The 16,294-nt window shown below is 43.8% G+C and overlaps 1 protein-coding gene across 6 annotated transcripts in view; it reads right to left on the bottom strand.

Annotated features, from left to right (window-relative positions):
- LOC129707254 (eyes absent homolog 1-like) overlaps window positions 1-16,294 on the bottom strand; it is a 207,803-nt gene that overhangs the window by 93,015 nt on the left and 98,494 nt on the right. For all 6 annotated transcript variants that reach the window (XM_055652151.1, XM_055652150.1, XM_055652153.1 and 3 more), the window contains exon 6: window positions 13,517-13,639. In XM_055652151.1, coding sequence (XP_055508126.1) covers window positions 13,517-13,639 — 123 coding nt within the window. The remainder of the gene's footprint in view (window positions 1-13,516; window positions 13,640-16,294) is intronic.

Below are 16,294 nucleotides of genomic sequence, written 5' to 3'. Positions count from 1 at the left end.
TAGACAGGTACATGGATAGGACAGGTTTAGAGGGATATGGGCCAAACATAGGCAAGTGGGACTAGTGTAGATGGGACATGTTGGCCGGTGTGGGCTAGCTGGGCCGCTGTATAACTATGACTGTCTTTTATAAAGAGAGTTTCAAAAACTGAATATACACAGGTGGATTTTGTCTTCTTAGATTTTCATTTAAGTGCAGGAAATGTTGCCATCAGACAAAATTCCAAGTGGGAAACTTGGTAACGGACCAATTCAAACACATTTATAAACACAAAATGAGATACTGTGTTATACTGTCACCTACACTTCCAGTAGCTCTCCGTCATCTTGATACTCATAACCAAACTTTTGGAGGCAAGACCAGTTATTTCATATTATGTGCAAATATAAATGATTGTCACTTCCACAAACACCCGCAAGTCATTCCCCTGTCATGTTAAGGAAGTGTTCTACCATTGTCCTACTGTGTAATTAACCTTCAGCATGTGTCTTGGTGAAAAAACTATCATTAATGGCACTTTCCAGTGATGGGTCTGAATTAAACAGAGAGAATTTGAATATTGATTTCTCTAACTCCAAATAACCCCATGCGTTCCCTCTCTCACCGTCCCTCCCCCACCCAAGTCGCACCAGCTTCTCGTTCTCATCTAGCAAACAACTAACAATAGCCTGTTTCCTTTACGGTACTTTTTTGCATATCTCATTAATTTGTTTTATAAGTATTTACATCACCATCTATATCACTTGTTTCCCTTTCCCCTGACTCCTACTCTGAGAAACGATCTTGACCTGAAACATCACCCATTCCTTCTCACAGAGATACTGCCTGTCCTGCTGAGTTACTCCAGCATTTTGTGTCTATCTTCGGTTTAAACCAGCATCTGCAGTTCCTTCTTACACAGAGGATAGAGATGTTCTTTTGTTCTACATGAATCTTTTTTTCTATTCTGAGGCCCTGCTTCTCAAAGCTTTATGAGATGGTGCGCATTCTGACTAGAATTCCTTTATACTAACTCAAGTAGAGGTAGTTAATTACACTGGTCAGTAAAATAATAGTCAGAACTGCTGAGAACAGAAATACAAGTATAAAATATGTATCAATATTCTGTTTGTATTTCCACTTTCAATTGGGCTGTAAAATCGTGCATCTTTTATGTTAACAAATAAACATGACTTTATCTCTAGAACCAACATAGTATTCAAACTATTTCAAATAATTAGGCAAATTTTTCAGTGAGAAAAACTGGCGATGAATTTCATCAAATATCTATGACTAATATTTGCACAGATTAATTGGAAGGATTTTTTGCACACATAACAAATATTGTTTTATACCTGGCCAGGCATTCACCCAACATAGCTCAGGAGTAACTTTTTTTGATTGTGTTTTACAGTTTTAATTGAGTGATGTGCACTTTAACACTTCTGCAGCCAATTTTGAAAAGAGCAGTGATAGGAAGCCAAATTGGACTTGTTGTGGTTTATTGCCCAATTTGGATAACCTGGTTCTCATTTCACCACATTTGTATTATAACACTGTGGCCAATAGTTTCATGGGGAATGGACACATTTTCACGCTTATAATGAAACAGTAAAGGTGATTATTTCTGCTACATTTACAGTCGACCCATGTTTGTTTGAACACTTTGGAACATGATGGGGGTGATTTTCTGCTGTGGTTTTTTAGCCTGCTGTTTAAAAAGAGGGGTCTGACCTCTCATGAAGGAAGCAGCTGCTCTTGTGCCGTGTTCACCACCACCGCAGTCTCAGAGACTGTGCCAAATGAGAACCATGTGTAGTGTGAGAGGCCAAGAGGACACAGGAGTTTATGGTAGCTTTGCTTTTAAATTATATATGGCAGAAGTTTAGCTGTTGCAATAAGTTATAAAAGGACTTCAGAAGTATCTGGAGATTGGATGCTTGGGGAGAAGGTTGTGTACTTAAGTGAACTTTTCTTCTTGGTAAGAAAGAGCAATCTCCTTTTTGTTAAGGTCAGAGTTCAGACTTGTAGCGTTCCCAAAGTCTCCATAAAAGACAGGATTTGAAGCAGACCTGCTGTGAGAAATTGATGTATCCCAGGAGAAAGGCTTGTCTTCTCCTTCTTAGGGTGGACCTGCAGTTAGATTTTCATGAAGGGTTAATATGCTTTTAAGTCTCTTTACAAGATAGATCAGGATAGACATTAATTGCTGGCCACAAGCAATAAAGGAGTGCTGGAATGCTAAATCTGGGGCTAAATTAATGCCTAATTCCTCCAGAGGTAAAGGGTTGAACTCTCAATAAAGGGACATGAGTTTAAATTTCAGTCATAACTCAATCAGAGAGGTGTTGTCAGATTATGAGAAAAGACATTGAGGTAGTGGAATTTAATGGTGAATGCAGTTAATCGAGAAAGATTATCTGAAATGGCCAGAAATAAACAGTGGTTCAGTCGTACAAGCAGAATGCACAAGAGTAACGCTGGAATCAAACTACCCTTCCAAAGAATCGCTAACATCCAAAACAAAATTAATATCAGATTTACTGATGGTGTTTAACTTAATTTTAGGAAGAAATTTGAACAACTTTTTCAGGTATTCATTATTTTACGAAAAAATGAGGAAAATACGGCAAATCTGAGGATAAACTGGATCAACGATAAATGATCATTTCCATAAACTAACCCAAAAATCTACACTTTGTTGTGAGAAGGATGAAACTATTTACTGATCAGTTCCATTCTTCGAGCTGCCGTAGAGAAAGAAGAAATGATGAAAAATTGTAGTGCGGTTTTAATGAATGTTGAAAGTTATGCGGAATTAAACATGCAGTAAATATGATATTTGAACCTTTTGGGTGTGTCCTCCTACCTACCTCTTGGAAATAATTCAGCACGGAGATGATCAGATTTAGTGGCACTGTGATGACCCGTGTCATGCCATCCATTCACATGCCTGGAGCCTAATTCGTTTTAAAAGTTCAATTAGTTTTCAGGGTGTGCAGCTATTATTGATGTAAGGAATGTACACAGAGATCCCGAAGCATCTCCCTGGTGGCAATGAGACCATGTTTCAGAGCTACCTTGTCTTAATTGTACGTTTTTAAATTAAGGAATCCTATTCTTATCCATTATCCAACTAATGAGCAGAGGATGATCGATACATAAGTATGTTATGTGTGGCATGAGTTGAGTCCAAGAGGTTGATCTTGACTTTGTGAGGCAGTATACAACAAGTAACACTGAGGCAACAAACATTTATAAAGTTCCCAGTTTATATTTCACCAAATTTAATGGAAATCAAAATCAGCAGTGTTATTAAATCGTCTGGCCTGTCACTTGTTTTATAATAATGTTATCAGAGGGAAGCTGGTGGGAATTCCTCTATTCAGGAGGCAATTAGACAGACACTTAAATAAGCAAGGCACAGAATAATATGCTGCTCATGTGGGCCGGTGGGATTCTGGTCAACAGACAAAAAGATCAACATGGACTCGTTGAGCTGAAGAGCCTGTATCTGTTCTGTACAACTCTATGGCTCTATCTATGGCATATGTAGTATCTATTTAAGTATACAGCATGAGCAATGTTTAAAAATTAATTAAAAAAAACTCTCCATTCTTCTTGCCTTGTTGTCTGCAATGATTAACGTGATTGACTGCTCAATTAGTCTATTTATATTAGAAATGATGGGCGCCAGGGTCCCCCTTGAACTGGAAATGCACACACCCTTATAGACACACACACACACACCCTTATAGACACACACACACACACACATACCCTTATAGACACACACACACACCCTTATAGACACACACACACACAGGCTCACAGACAGGCACGGAAATCGCTATCAAAACATGGAGGGGACACACACACATACACATATATATATCCACACACACACACACACACACACACCCTTATAGACACACACACACACACACACCCTTATAGACACACACACACACCCTTATAGACACACACACACACACACACACAAAAATCCCTTATAGACACACACACACACACTTATAGACACACACACACGCGGCTTCGGAGGCTTCAACCGAGGGCCCTGTGGACGGTAATTAGTGACGGGTGCCGGCAGTTGCCGAAAAAAAACGCGTAAGGCCCACAGCCAGCGTGGAGAAGAAGCGCTAAATGCAGCTCAACTCTGCCTGTCTCGCCAGGTTAATCTACAGCCCTGCTTGGAATGACGGGACACCAGTCGGGAGCCGTGGAGCTAGCGCTGCTTCTCCGCGCTGGCTGTAAACCTGGGCTGTCGTTGGCAGGCAGAGTTGAGCTGGGTTTAGCGCTGCTTCTCTGCGCTGGCTGTGGGCACCGCTCCCGTCTGACTCCCGACGTCTCTGGCCACCCCCAGGCATGGGGGGGGGGGGGGTGGCTGGGGGGTGGGGTGGTTTGGACGGGGGCACTCGGGTGGGGACGGGGATGGTCCAGTGGTGGTGCGGCAGCGATTGCGGCGTCAGAGAGCCGTGATCGATCCTGGCCGCAGATGAGGCGCTGCGCTGCGCCCACACACAGTCACACGCACATATACAGGCACACACTCAGACGCACACCCACAGACGCACACTCAGACGCACACCCACAGACGCACACTCAGACACACATGCTCACAGACGCATTCACGCTGGTACACGCACTCAGAGACAAACACACTCGCAATGACACCCATTCACACTGACACACATTCACACAAACAGAAAAGTAATCCAGACAAATTTGAATGAGAAGCCCACAATCTCCTGCCCAGGCCCTCCTGAGAATTTAGCTTGGTTAGATAGTCAAATACTATTTTCTAAGGTGGAAATGTCAAACACATGAGGGCATCAATTTAAGATGTAAGGAAGATTAAGAGGGAAAAGATGTAAAGGACATTTGCTAGTTAAGATAAGTGAGTGGTAGGTGTCTGGAACATGCTGACAGGGGAGGTGGTGGAAGCAGATATGTTACCAATTTTAACAAGCGTTTAGACAGACACATGGACAGGCAGTGAATAGAGGGATACATACTATGTGCAGGCAGATGGGATTAATTAGATTAGCATCATGTAATCGCAGGCATGGTGGGCCAAGGACTTGTTCCTGTGCTGCACTGTTCTACATTATATGAGGCCATAGGGGATTTAGAAACAAAGATGAGAATTTTAAAATGACTCAACTGGGAGCCAATTCAGATCAGTTGTCAGTGAGTTCAAAGGACAGGGAGCAAAGTTTTGGATAATAAAGTCATAGAGCATAGAGTCATGCAGTATATAAAAGGCTCTATGGCTCAACACATCTAGGCTAACCCAAAATGCCCCATTAAAGCTAGTTTCATTTTCTTGTATTTGGCCCATATCCCTCTAAATGTTCCTGTCCATGCACCTTAAACGAAATGAGTTTTAAATATTGTTATTGTTCCTGCTTCAACTCCTTGCTCTGGCAGCTCGTTCCATGTACCCACCGCCCTCAATGTGAAAAGGTTTCTCCTCAGGCTCATATTAAATCTTTCCCCTCTCATCTTTAGGGCAGATGGGGCTCGTCAGGCTTGGGAAGGCAGTCCATCTAGGAGAGGGAAAACTCTGATTTAAAAACCTCCACTGCCTTGTGGCCATATCCAGTCATGGAAAAGGCTCCAGGAGTAAAGCTCAAGAAAATCTGGAGTCAGAGCCCCTGAGGCAGTTCGTCGTTGTCTACAACCTCGCTCTGGCAGCTCCTGCGACGGTGCTGGTGACAAACTGTAACGGCCCTGCTGTTCCTTTGGATCGATCAGCGACGTGGAGAGGGGGGGACGTGCTGCATGGGCAACAGCCTGTCCTCCATATGACATGGCCCAGGCTTGCATCGACCAGGATGCATCACCCATGATCAGTCATGACCAATGGGGGCCTACTACTTCTTTAACCAAGGTCCTCTAGTACTAGACTCCCCTACCCTGGGATAAAAACTGTACTTTCACCCTGTCTATTCCACTTCTATAAGATCACCCTTCAGCTTCCTGCCCTTGAAGGGATAATGTCCTGTCATGTCCAACCTCTTCCTATAGCTCAGGCCCAAGGGTTTTTAAGGATGACACAGATATAACACAGGAGTGTGTAGGCAAAGTCAAACCTGGTGCCCAATTGACCCCTTCAACGAGGGCTTCCTGTTCAACTAGCACTAAGGTAATATTACTGGAACAAGAATTAATTCAACACCACAGAGATGGAAAGAGTAGTCACTGCACCATTTGCAACCAGAAGTTCTTATTAAAAAGCTCAGAGTTGTTAACTATGACATTGCACACCTGGTGTTATGGCACTCTTGTATAATGGGGTTTAATGCAACTCCGCCAAGTGGAGGCATGTTCAACATTATTATTATGTTTGTGTGGGCGTGAATTCCTAGTAAGGACCGAAACAAAAAAATGGAGCTGATTTTGTGAGTTCATCAACATAACCTTTGAAAGGAGCTTTGATCCTCAGCCAGATTAGTCTAACTTTCAGTGTGGACCTGTTTTTCCCAATTTGCTTTGGAATGTGCCTGGCATGTTTGGTTTACTCTGAATTGTAAATATGCTCCATCTTTATGAGAAGTTCAGGGTACATATGTTAGTTCAGTTTAATTTTAAAATATTGCACAGAAACAGGCCCTGCGGCCCACCATCGACCAGCGATCCCCGTGGACCAGCACTATCCTACACACTAGGGACAATTTACAATATCTTTACCAAAGCCAATTAACCTACTAACCTGAAGATAGACACTAAATGCTGGAGTAACTCAGCGGGATAGGCAGCATTTCTGGAGAGAAGGAATGTGTGATGTTTTAGGACGAGACCCTTTTTCAGATTTAACCTACTAACCTGTACGTCTTTGGAATGTGGGTGGCAACCGGAGCTCCCGGAGAAAAAACCCACACAGTCAGGGGGAGAACATACGATCACCGTATAGACAGCACCCATTGTCAAAATAAATTAATCTCCTCTGCCTATACAGTAAATGATCGATACCCCTACATTCCTAGCATATTAACACGTCTCTCTAAAAGCCTCTTAAATATCACTATCGTTTCTGCCTCCATGATAACCGCTGTCTGCGTGCAGGCACTCTCCACCCTCGGTGTAAAAATACCTGCCCCGTACATCTACTTTAATGTGGTGCATGAGGAACAGTCTGCATCATCAAATACAAATGAAAAGGTATCTATTTCTGCCGTTGGCGATGCTTCATGACTGAAACTAAAACCCATCTAAATCATTTAATTCTAAAATTGTTAAATTTAAGATGCTGCTTCTGAGATCTTGATTTAATATAGTTTAGAGAGGCAGCGTGGAAGCAGGCCCTTCAGCCTACCGAGTCCGTGCTGACCAACATCTACACACTCGTTCCATGTTGTCCCACCTTCTCATGCACTCCCTGCACACTGGAGGCAATTTACAGAAGCTAATTAACCTACAATTCTAGAATTGTACCTCTCTAGAATTTAGGAGATTGAGAAGGGATCTTATAGAAACTTACAAACTTCTTAAGGGGTTGGACAGGCTAGATGCAGGAAGATTGCTCCCGATGTTGGGGAAGTCCAGGACAAGGGGTCACAGCTTAAGAATAAGGGGGAAATCCTTTAAAACCGAGATGAGAAGAACATTTTTTCACACAGAGAGTGGTAAATCTCTGGAACTCTCTGCCGCAGAGGGTAGTCGAGGCCAGTTCATTGGCTATATTTAAGAGGGAGTTAGATGTGGCCCTTGTGGCTAAGGGGATCAGAGGGTATGGAGAGAAGGCAGGTATGGGATACTGAGTTGGATGATCAGCCATGATCATATTGAATGGCGGTGCAGGCTTGAAGGGCCGAATGGCCTACTCCTGCACCTATTTTCTATGTTTCTATGTTTCTACAAACCTGCACGTCTTTGGAATGTGGGAAGAAACCGGAGCACCCGGAGAAAAAACCCATGTGGTCACAGGGAGAATGTACAAACTCCATACAGACAGCACCTGTAGTCGGGATCGAACCCGGGTCTCTTGCGCAGCAAACTCTACCGCTGCGCCACCGTGCCGCTCCACCAACTTGCTGAAATTATTTGTCGTACAGATGAGGACCACTCAACTTTGAGTTCAAGTGGTAAGTAGGTACACCCATCAAAAATCAGTTTGTGGGTGACAGTTAGTTTAGTTTAGTATAATTTAAAGATACAGTATGGAAACAAGATGTTCAGCCCACTGACATTAATCTTATTTCTCCGTCCATAGATGCTTCATCCTGTGCTGAATGTTTCCAGTGTTTTCTGTTTTATTGTCGTTAGCATTGATCACAGATGAGAGTTCCTATTCCCCACTTAGAGAGAGTTGCTATTCGCCTCTCTCACCCACTTGGCAAGATTCAGTCACTCCGACTCAATGTACTGGGTGGGATGTGAATGACCGATAACATTTCACACGGTCAGACTCATCTCACATGTAAGGTGGGAACAGATCATTGAGTCAGAGAGTCAAGGGCCTGTCCCACTTGGGCGTCATTTGCGCATCATTTACGCAACATCATTTATCAGTCACGATGCACGATGCGCGCTTCGTGACGTGTACGTGATGCGCGCGTGGCGCGTGGTGACGTAGGCAGTGACGTGCGGTCGCGTGCGGCGCACCAGGATTTTGGGATGTACAAAATCTTCGCACGCCATCTGCGTGACGTGCAAATGATGCCCAAGTAGGACAGGCCCTTCATACAGCAAGGAAACTGGCCCCTCGGCCCAAAATCCCCATGCTGACCAAGATGGCCCAACCACACTAGTCCCACCTGCCTGCAATTGGCCCAAATCCTTTGAAACACTTCCTATCCAGGTACCTGTCCAAATGTATTTTAAATGTTGTTATGCTACGTCCCTCAATCACCTCTTCTGGCAGCTCATTCCATATACCCACCACCCTCTGTGTGAAAATGTGCCCCTCAGTATTCTTATTAAATCTTTCCCCTCTCATCTTAAATCTATGTCCTCTGGTTCATGATCTGAGGGGAATCTTTGGAATTCATCCTCTCTATTCCCCTCATGATCTTATATACCTCCGTAAGATAACCCCTCATCCTCCTGAGCTCCAGGGAATAAAAGGTAACCTGCCCAACCGCTCCCTATACCTCAGGCTATCACGTCTAGTCAATATCCCTGTATCCTCTTCTCTGCACTCTTTTCAGCTTAACATCATCTTTCCTAAAGCAGGGAGACCAAAACTGAAAATACTACTCCAATGGTATTGAGGAAATTAACTGGAAATTGTCAGTAGATCAGACATTATCTGTGGAAATGTAATGTCTATATGCCGCTATATCTAATAACACTAATTGCTGGAGTAACTCAGTGGGTCAGTCAGGAGAACATCGATAGGTGACTTTTCTTTGAAGAAGGGTCCCGACTCGAAATGTCACCTATGCATGTTCTCCAGAGATGCTGCCTGACCTGCTGAATTACTCCCGGCACTTTGAGTCTTTCCTTGAAAGAAGAGCTGCAATTCATCATCCTTCACTTTTCTTGTCTGTTATACTGGAGCTTATTAAGAAACCTGACTAATATTTGGAAAAGCATTAACAAAATGGAGCTGTACTTAGTGACGTGTTAAACTGAGTAGTGCATGATTGTTTGATTACCGCAAGAGATGCTACACGTGTCACTTTACCTCCCCCCATCGACTCCATTCAAGGACCCAAGCAGTCGTTCCAGGTGCGACAGAGGTTCACCTGCACCTCCTCCAACCTCATCTATTGCATCCGCTGCTCTAGATGTTAGTTGATCTACATCGGTGAGACCAAGCGTAGGCTTGGCGATCGTTTCGCCCAACACCTCCGCTCGGTCCACATTAACCAACCTGATCTCCCTGTGGCTCAGCACTTCAACTTCCCTCCCATTCCGAATCCGACCTTTCCGTCCTGGGCCTCCTCCATGGCCAGTGTGAGCACCACCGGAAACTGGCGGAGCAGCACCTCATATTCCGCTTGGGCAGTCTGCATCCCAGTGGCCTGAACATTGACTTCTCCAATTTCCGGTTGCCCTTACTGTCTCCTCCCCTTCTCAGCTCTCCCTCAGCCCTCTGGCTCCTCCTCTTCCTTTCTTCTCCCCCCCCCCCCACTCCCCCCACCCTGCATCAGTCTGAAGAAGGGTTTCAGCCCGAAACGTTGCCTATTTCCTTCGCTGCCGCACCCGCTGAGTTTCTCCAGCATTTCTGTCTACCTTCGATTTTCCAGCATCTGCAGTTCCTTCTTGAACATGATTATTTGTGTCGTGTCTAAACTGCTGGGGCACCATTGATGTTATCAGTTAATAAAGACTATTAAATGTTACACAATTTCACGAGATGCACATTTTATGAAAATGAAAATGGATCCTTCTTGCAGCTGTACTTTTGGCTGTTTGGTGGTCGGGGAGTGAGTGTGGGGAGAGGGTATGGATCAAACTGAAATTAAGAAGCAATGCACCAAGTGGAATTTCAGGAGAAATTATTAGCATTTCCTTAAAACTTATTTCCTTATTCACAGCTGTAAATTTCATCAAAGCCATCATGATGGAACAGGAACAGAACATTCAACCCACCGTGAGCTGAGTAAGGTAGAGGCAAGGAGAGGATTAGAAAGAGAGATGGTATTTTGGGAGAACGGAGGGAAAATAAGATATTTAATAAGTGGCGAGTGCTCAGAATAAAAGGGTGCACCTTTAGAAAGGGGATGAGGAGGAATTCCTTTCTTCAGAGGGTGGTGAATCTGTGGAATTCAATGCCACAGACAGCTGTGGGGGCCAAGTCTTTGGGTATTTTTAAGGCATAGATTGACTGATACTTGATTGGTAAGGGTGTCAACGGTTATGGAGAGAAGGCAGGAGAACGGTGGTGAGAGGGAAAGATAGATCAGTCATGATTGAATGGCAGAGTAGACTCGATGGGTCGAATGGCCTACTTCTGCTCCTACCACTTAGGAACATGTACTCATGAGATGGTTCATTGCTTTGTAGTTACCCTTCTGTATTGCACTGTATGAGAAATGTACCCTTTGCTCCACAAAAACTGCTGCATATGGTTTGCAGTATAGGCTGTAATCAAATGCAGAACAGTCCAGGAGCTTTCTATACTAAGCTCTGTATTGAGCGGAGCTTTAAATCCTGTGACTCATACATCATTGAGGCCAACTACTTCCAAATAATGTTAGTCTTTGCCCCTGCCTCAACACACACTACTGAATTACTCATCGGGTGACTTCTCACTTGCTTCCTGAACTTTGCCTTACATAAATTCCAATTCATTAAAAATGCTGCTGCCTGCAATCTGTGCTGTCCTCACCAACCTATGTTACGTTCCATCATTTAATGCACTGAATTCAAATATTTGCCCCGACTTACAAATTTCTAAATGATTCCCTTCTCTCTGCCAACCCTAATGATATGATTTTTGTTCTAATTTCATCTATTTTCTGTTCTTTCTTTGTTCTTTCATTCCAGTTTCAGCAGCAGACGTGTTTTGCAACCTCGACCCATTTTAAAACCCGTCAGTTTAAAAGGTTTTCGGCTAGATACCTCTTTTGTAAATGCCTTTCTCTTTAGCAGGACCACTTGTTCTGATTCTTCTCCACCCACACCTTACTTATTCACACTCCTGTCCCTGAACAAGCAGGTTGTGACTTCAAGTCACACTTCCAAGACCTGAGAAACAAAATCTGGGGCTGATGATTTTGAGAAGCACTGCACACATACACAATGCTTTTTCAACAAAGACCTTCAATGGTAAGGGAATTGAGTTGCAACACTATGTCACAGCTATATACAATGTTGGTGAGATCACATTCAGAGTACTAAGTGCCTTTCTGGTTGTCCCACTATATAGCAAGAATGTTATTAAGCTGGATAGGGTGCACGATAAATTCACCAGGTTATTAACAGGTCTTAAAGACTTGAGTTAAGACATAGATTAACTGATACTTGATTGGAAAGGGTGTCAACGGTTAGGGGAGAAGGCAGGAGAATGGGGGCGAGAGGGAAAGATAGATCAGCCATGATCAGAATGGCGGAGTAGACTCGATGGATCAAATGGCCAACTTCTGCTCCTACGACTTAGGAACATGTACTCATGAGATGGTTCATTGCTTTGTAGTTACCCTTCTGTATTGCACTGTATGAGAAATGTACCCTTTGCTCCACAAAAACTGCTGCATATGTTATGGTTAGGTTGAGACTTTCTTTTCCCTGGCACTTAGGAGGCTGAGGGGTGACCTTATAGAGGCATATATAATCATGAGAAGCATACCTAAGGTGAATGGTCGCTATCTTTTTCATAGGTTAGTGGAGTCCATAAATAGAGGGCATAGATTTAAGGTGAGAGGGAAAAGATTTAAAGGCGACCTGATGGTCAATTTCTTTCACACAGAGAGTAGGGTGCGTATGGAGCGAGTCGCCAAAGAAAGCTGAGGGTTGGGTAAAATGCTGATGGTTAAAAGATATTTAGACAGGTATATGGATGGGAATGGTTAGAGGATATGTGCCAAACGCAGGCAAATAAGGCTAGCTTGGCTATAAAGTCACGTTGACAAGGACCAATTAGGCCTATATGACTCAAAAAGGGAAGTAATAGGTGCCACATAAATGTATGTTTATTTTCTTTCTTTCCCAATCTAAAATATTAAGGGATGTTTTGCTATGTTAAGGGAACTACATCATTTCCAAGTTAGTGGCGTAAAAGATTGAAATGTTATTACTTTTTGGAGTATTTCTTGGGGCAGCATTTCAAAAGGAATTGCCCGAGCAGCAGTGGGATTCAAACCCACTCCATCAAAATGATTGGAGCCTAAATCCAATGTGTACATCCTACCTTATGGGCATTGTTATGGAGAAGGTCATTCTGAAGCTTTGGCACAGATTTCTAAACACTGCACCCGACCCAAAACGTCACATGCCCATGTTTCCTGGTCCAGCATTTAGTCTCTTTTACTTTCCTAAAGAAATAACTGGTTGGAAACATGTGTCGGAAGGAACTGCAGATGCTGGTTTACACTGACGATAGACACAAAATGCTGGAGTAACTCAGGCAAAATCTCAGGAGGAAAGGAATAGGTGACGTTTTGTGTCAAGACCCTTCTTCAGACTGAGTGTCAGAGGAGAAGAAAACTAAAAGTATGAAAAGGTTCAGAACAAATCAGAGCCGGCACCGATGACAAGAAATGTGCCGCCCACAATGGTCCATTGTTGGCTAAGGAAGAGGTGATAACGCAGGGATATTTGGATGCAAACACTGGAACAAGCAGGATGGGGGAGGGGTGTACAGAGAGAGAGAGAATGCAAGGGTTACTTGAAATTATGAAATCAATATTCATACCACTGGTTGTAAGCTGCCCAAGCAAAATATGAGATGGTTCCTCCAATTTGCATGTGGCATCACTCTGACAGTGGAGGAGGCCTAGGCAACTGGGAGATCACATAGGCCAAGGTGCACTGCGTAGAGGTGTTCAGCGAAATGATCGCCCAGTCTGCGCTTGGCTTTGCCGAAATATAGTCCACATATAGTTTTTCTGAGCAAATACTAACCGTGCATCTGGTAGCTGTAAGGTGCTTGCCCTGGCGAAGGTGTGCTGAAGCTGGTGCCGTAGCCAAGGAATCCCGTCTGCCCGGGTGAGTGTGTCTGGCTCAGACCATCTTCTGTCTTGATGCCTAGTTGAAAGGCACACCGTTACTGCAGGAAGGTTTGGTTTAGTTTAGTTTTAGGTTACAGACTCAGCGTGGAAACAAGCCCTTTGGTCCATCGAGTCCTCACCGACCAGCAATCATCCTTATGCCCCTGTCCCACTTAGGAAACCTGAACGGAAACCTCTGGAGACTTTGCGCCCCACCCAAGGTTTCCGTGCGGTTCCCGGAGGTTCCTGGAGGTTTTTGTCAGTCTCCCTACCTGCTTCCACTACCTGCAACCTCCGGCAACCACCTGCAAGCTCCGGGAACCGCGCGGAAACCTTGGTTTCCAGAGGTTTCCGTTCAGGTTTCCTAAGTGGGACGGGGCGTTACACTAGTTCTATCCGACTCACTAGAGACAATTTACAGAAGCCAAATAACCTAAAAACCCGATTCGTTTTCTCCAGAGATGCTGCCTGACCCGCAGAGTTACTCCAGCGTTTTGTGTCTATCTTTGATGTAAACAAGCATCTGCAGTTCCTACCTGCATAAATCTTATCATCCACAATTTAATTAACTCATTGTCCCAGATGCCGTGAAGGGATTTTTGATATTTTGTAAAGCCAATCAAAAATTAGTGTTTAACATAGAAACATAGAAACATAAAAATTAGGTGCAGGAGTAGGCCATTCGGCCCTTCGAGTCTGCACTGCCATTCAATATGATCATGGCTGATCATCCAACTCAGTATCCCGTACCTGCCTTCTCTCCATACCCCCTGATCCCCTTAGCCACAAGGGCCCCATCTAACTCCCTCTTAAATATAGCCAATGAACTGGCCTCACCTACCCTCTGTGGCAGAGAGTTCCAGAGATTCACCACTCTCTGTGTGAAAAAAAAGGGTTTCTCAAATGTAGGTAAATTTTATCCCTGGGAAAGCAAATAAAAACTTTATTTCATTTTATACCTTTTGAAAAGATGTAGGATGAACTGTACATTTATGCCTAAGAGTTAGAGAGCAATGTCCAAACTACAGCAGGTGCTTTGTAATAGTTCACGTTGCAGGTCTACCACCGATTTAGACCAACAGAGGTCATGATCTCCGAGAGGAGTCCAATGGTACTGTAATGGTCCGCCTATGCTGCCAGGGAGCTAAGATATCGACCCGCAAAGTCGGCCTCAGAAATCAGCTATGGGAACAGAACTGCCGGCACTGGCCAGGCCGGAGTTCCAGAGCCCTGGCCACAGGGGGCATATTCGACCTGCCAATAAGCGCGGAAGTCCCAACGAGGTCTGGTGCCACTTTTTCGTGGGGACTTCTGGGGGAATTTCAAGTAAGCTCTGGTAATTTTGTCTGGAATAAAGGAGGTGCCAGACCACCAGTTTCCAGAAAATCAATGGTGGACCTGCAATATTTTTCTTCAATGTAATTTTATATTTAGCTTTCAATCCTTATATTATTTATCTATTACTAAAAGTGCTCTGAGTCATAACAAATATCATTGTTTACTTTTAAAAAACAATAGGAGGATGAATATCGCCGCTTAAGAATAGACAATAGACAATAGGTGCAGGAGTAGGCCATTCAGCCCTTCAAGCAAGCACCGCCATTCAATGTGATCATGGCTGATCATTCCCAATCAGTACCCTGTTCCTGCCTTCTCCCCATATCCCCTGACTCCGCTATCTTTAAAAGCCCTTTCTAGCTCTCTCTTGAAAATATCCAGAGAACCGGCCTCCACCGCCCTCAGAGGCAGAGAATTCCACAGACTCCCAACTCTCTGTGAGAAAAAGTGGTTCCTCGTCTCTGTTCTAAATGGCTTATCCCTTATTCTTAAATTGTGGCCCTCTGTTCTGGACTCCCCCAACATCGGGAACATGTTTCCTGCCTCTAGCATGTCCAAACACTTAATAATCTTATATGTTTCAATAAGATAACCTCTCATCCTTCCAAACCCCAGAGTATACAAGCCCAGCTGCTCCATTCTCTCAGCATATGACAGTCCCGCCATCCCGGGAATTAACCTTGTAAACCCACGCTACACTCCCTCAATAGCAAGAATGTCCTTCCTTAAAATTAGGGGACCCAAACTGCACACTTGTGAATGTTTTACAATTCGAACTGTACGTGAACGTTTCTGTGCTTTGCGAAGGGACCAGAGCACCAGGAGGAAACCCACACGGTCACAGAGTAAATGTTCAAACACAACACGGACAGCATCAGAGGTCAGGATCGAATCCAGGTCTCCGGCGCTTTGAGGTAGCAATTCTAGGAAAGAGAAATGATTGGCAAACGGAGGCCTGCAGCAGCAAGGCCATAAGGCAGTGCCAACCATGATACCCACACCTGGTCTGTGGGGAGAGTGCCTATGCTTGCCAGCCATTTTATTTGATGTCATGAGGCTGGTAGCCCTTAAACTAAAGTGTTTTGGAAAACAAACATTATAATCAATGGTTATTGCTGGTGCTTAACTGGGGCAAATTACTTTTTATAAAATGATCTCAGCTTTGAATGTACAGCCTCAGATGTTTTCTATGTAAATAATGTTTCCCTACTTTAGTCCCAACTGGCCAACACTTTATCTTGAGATTACATTGTAACATGAAACTACAGATGCTGATTTACAAAAAAAAAAAAAAAAATCACAAAATGATTTTGTGATCAGATAATCACAAAAAAAAAATCACATAAGAATTTCA

Source organism: Leucoraja erinacea, chromosome 21 (assembly GCF_028641065.1).
Source record: "Leucoraja erinacea ecotype New England chromosome 21, Leri_hhj_1, whole genome shotgun sequence".
NCBI classification, from domain to species: Eukaryota; Metazoa; Chordata; class Chondrichthyes; order Rajiformes; family Rajidae; genus Leucoraja; species Leucoraja erinaceus.
The sequence above is the reverse complement of the archived record's forward strand: the minus strand, read 5'-3'. Positions and strand labels throughout refer to the sequence as shown.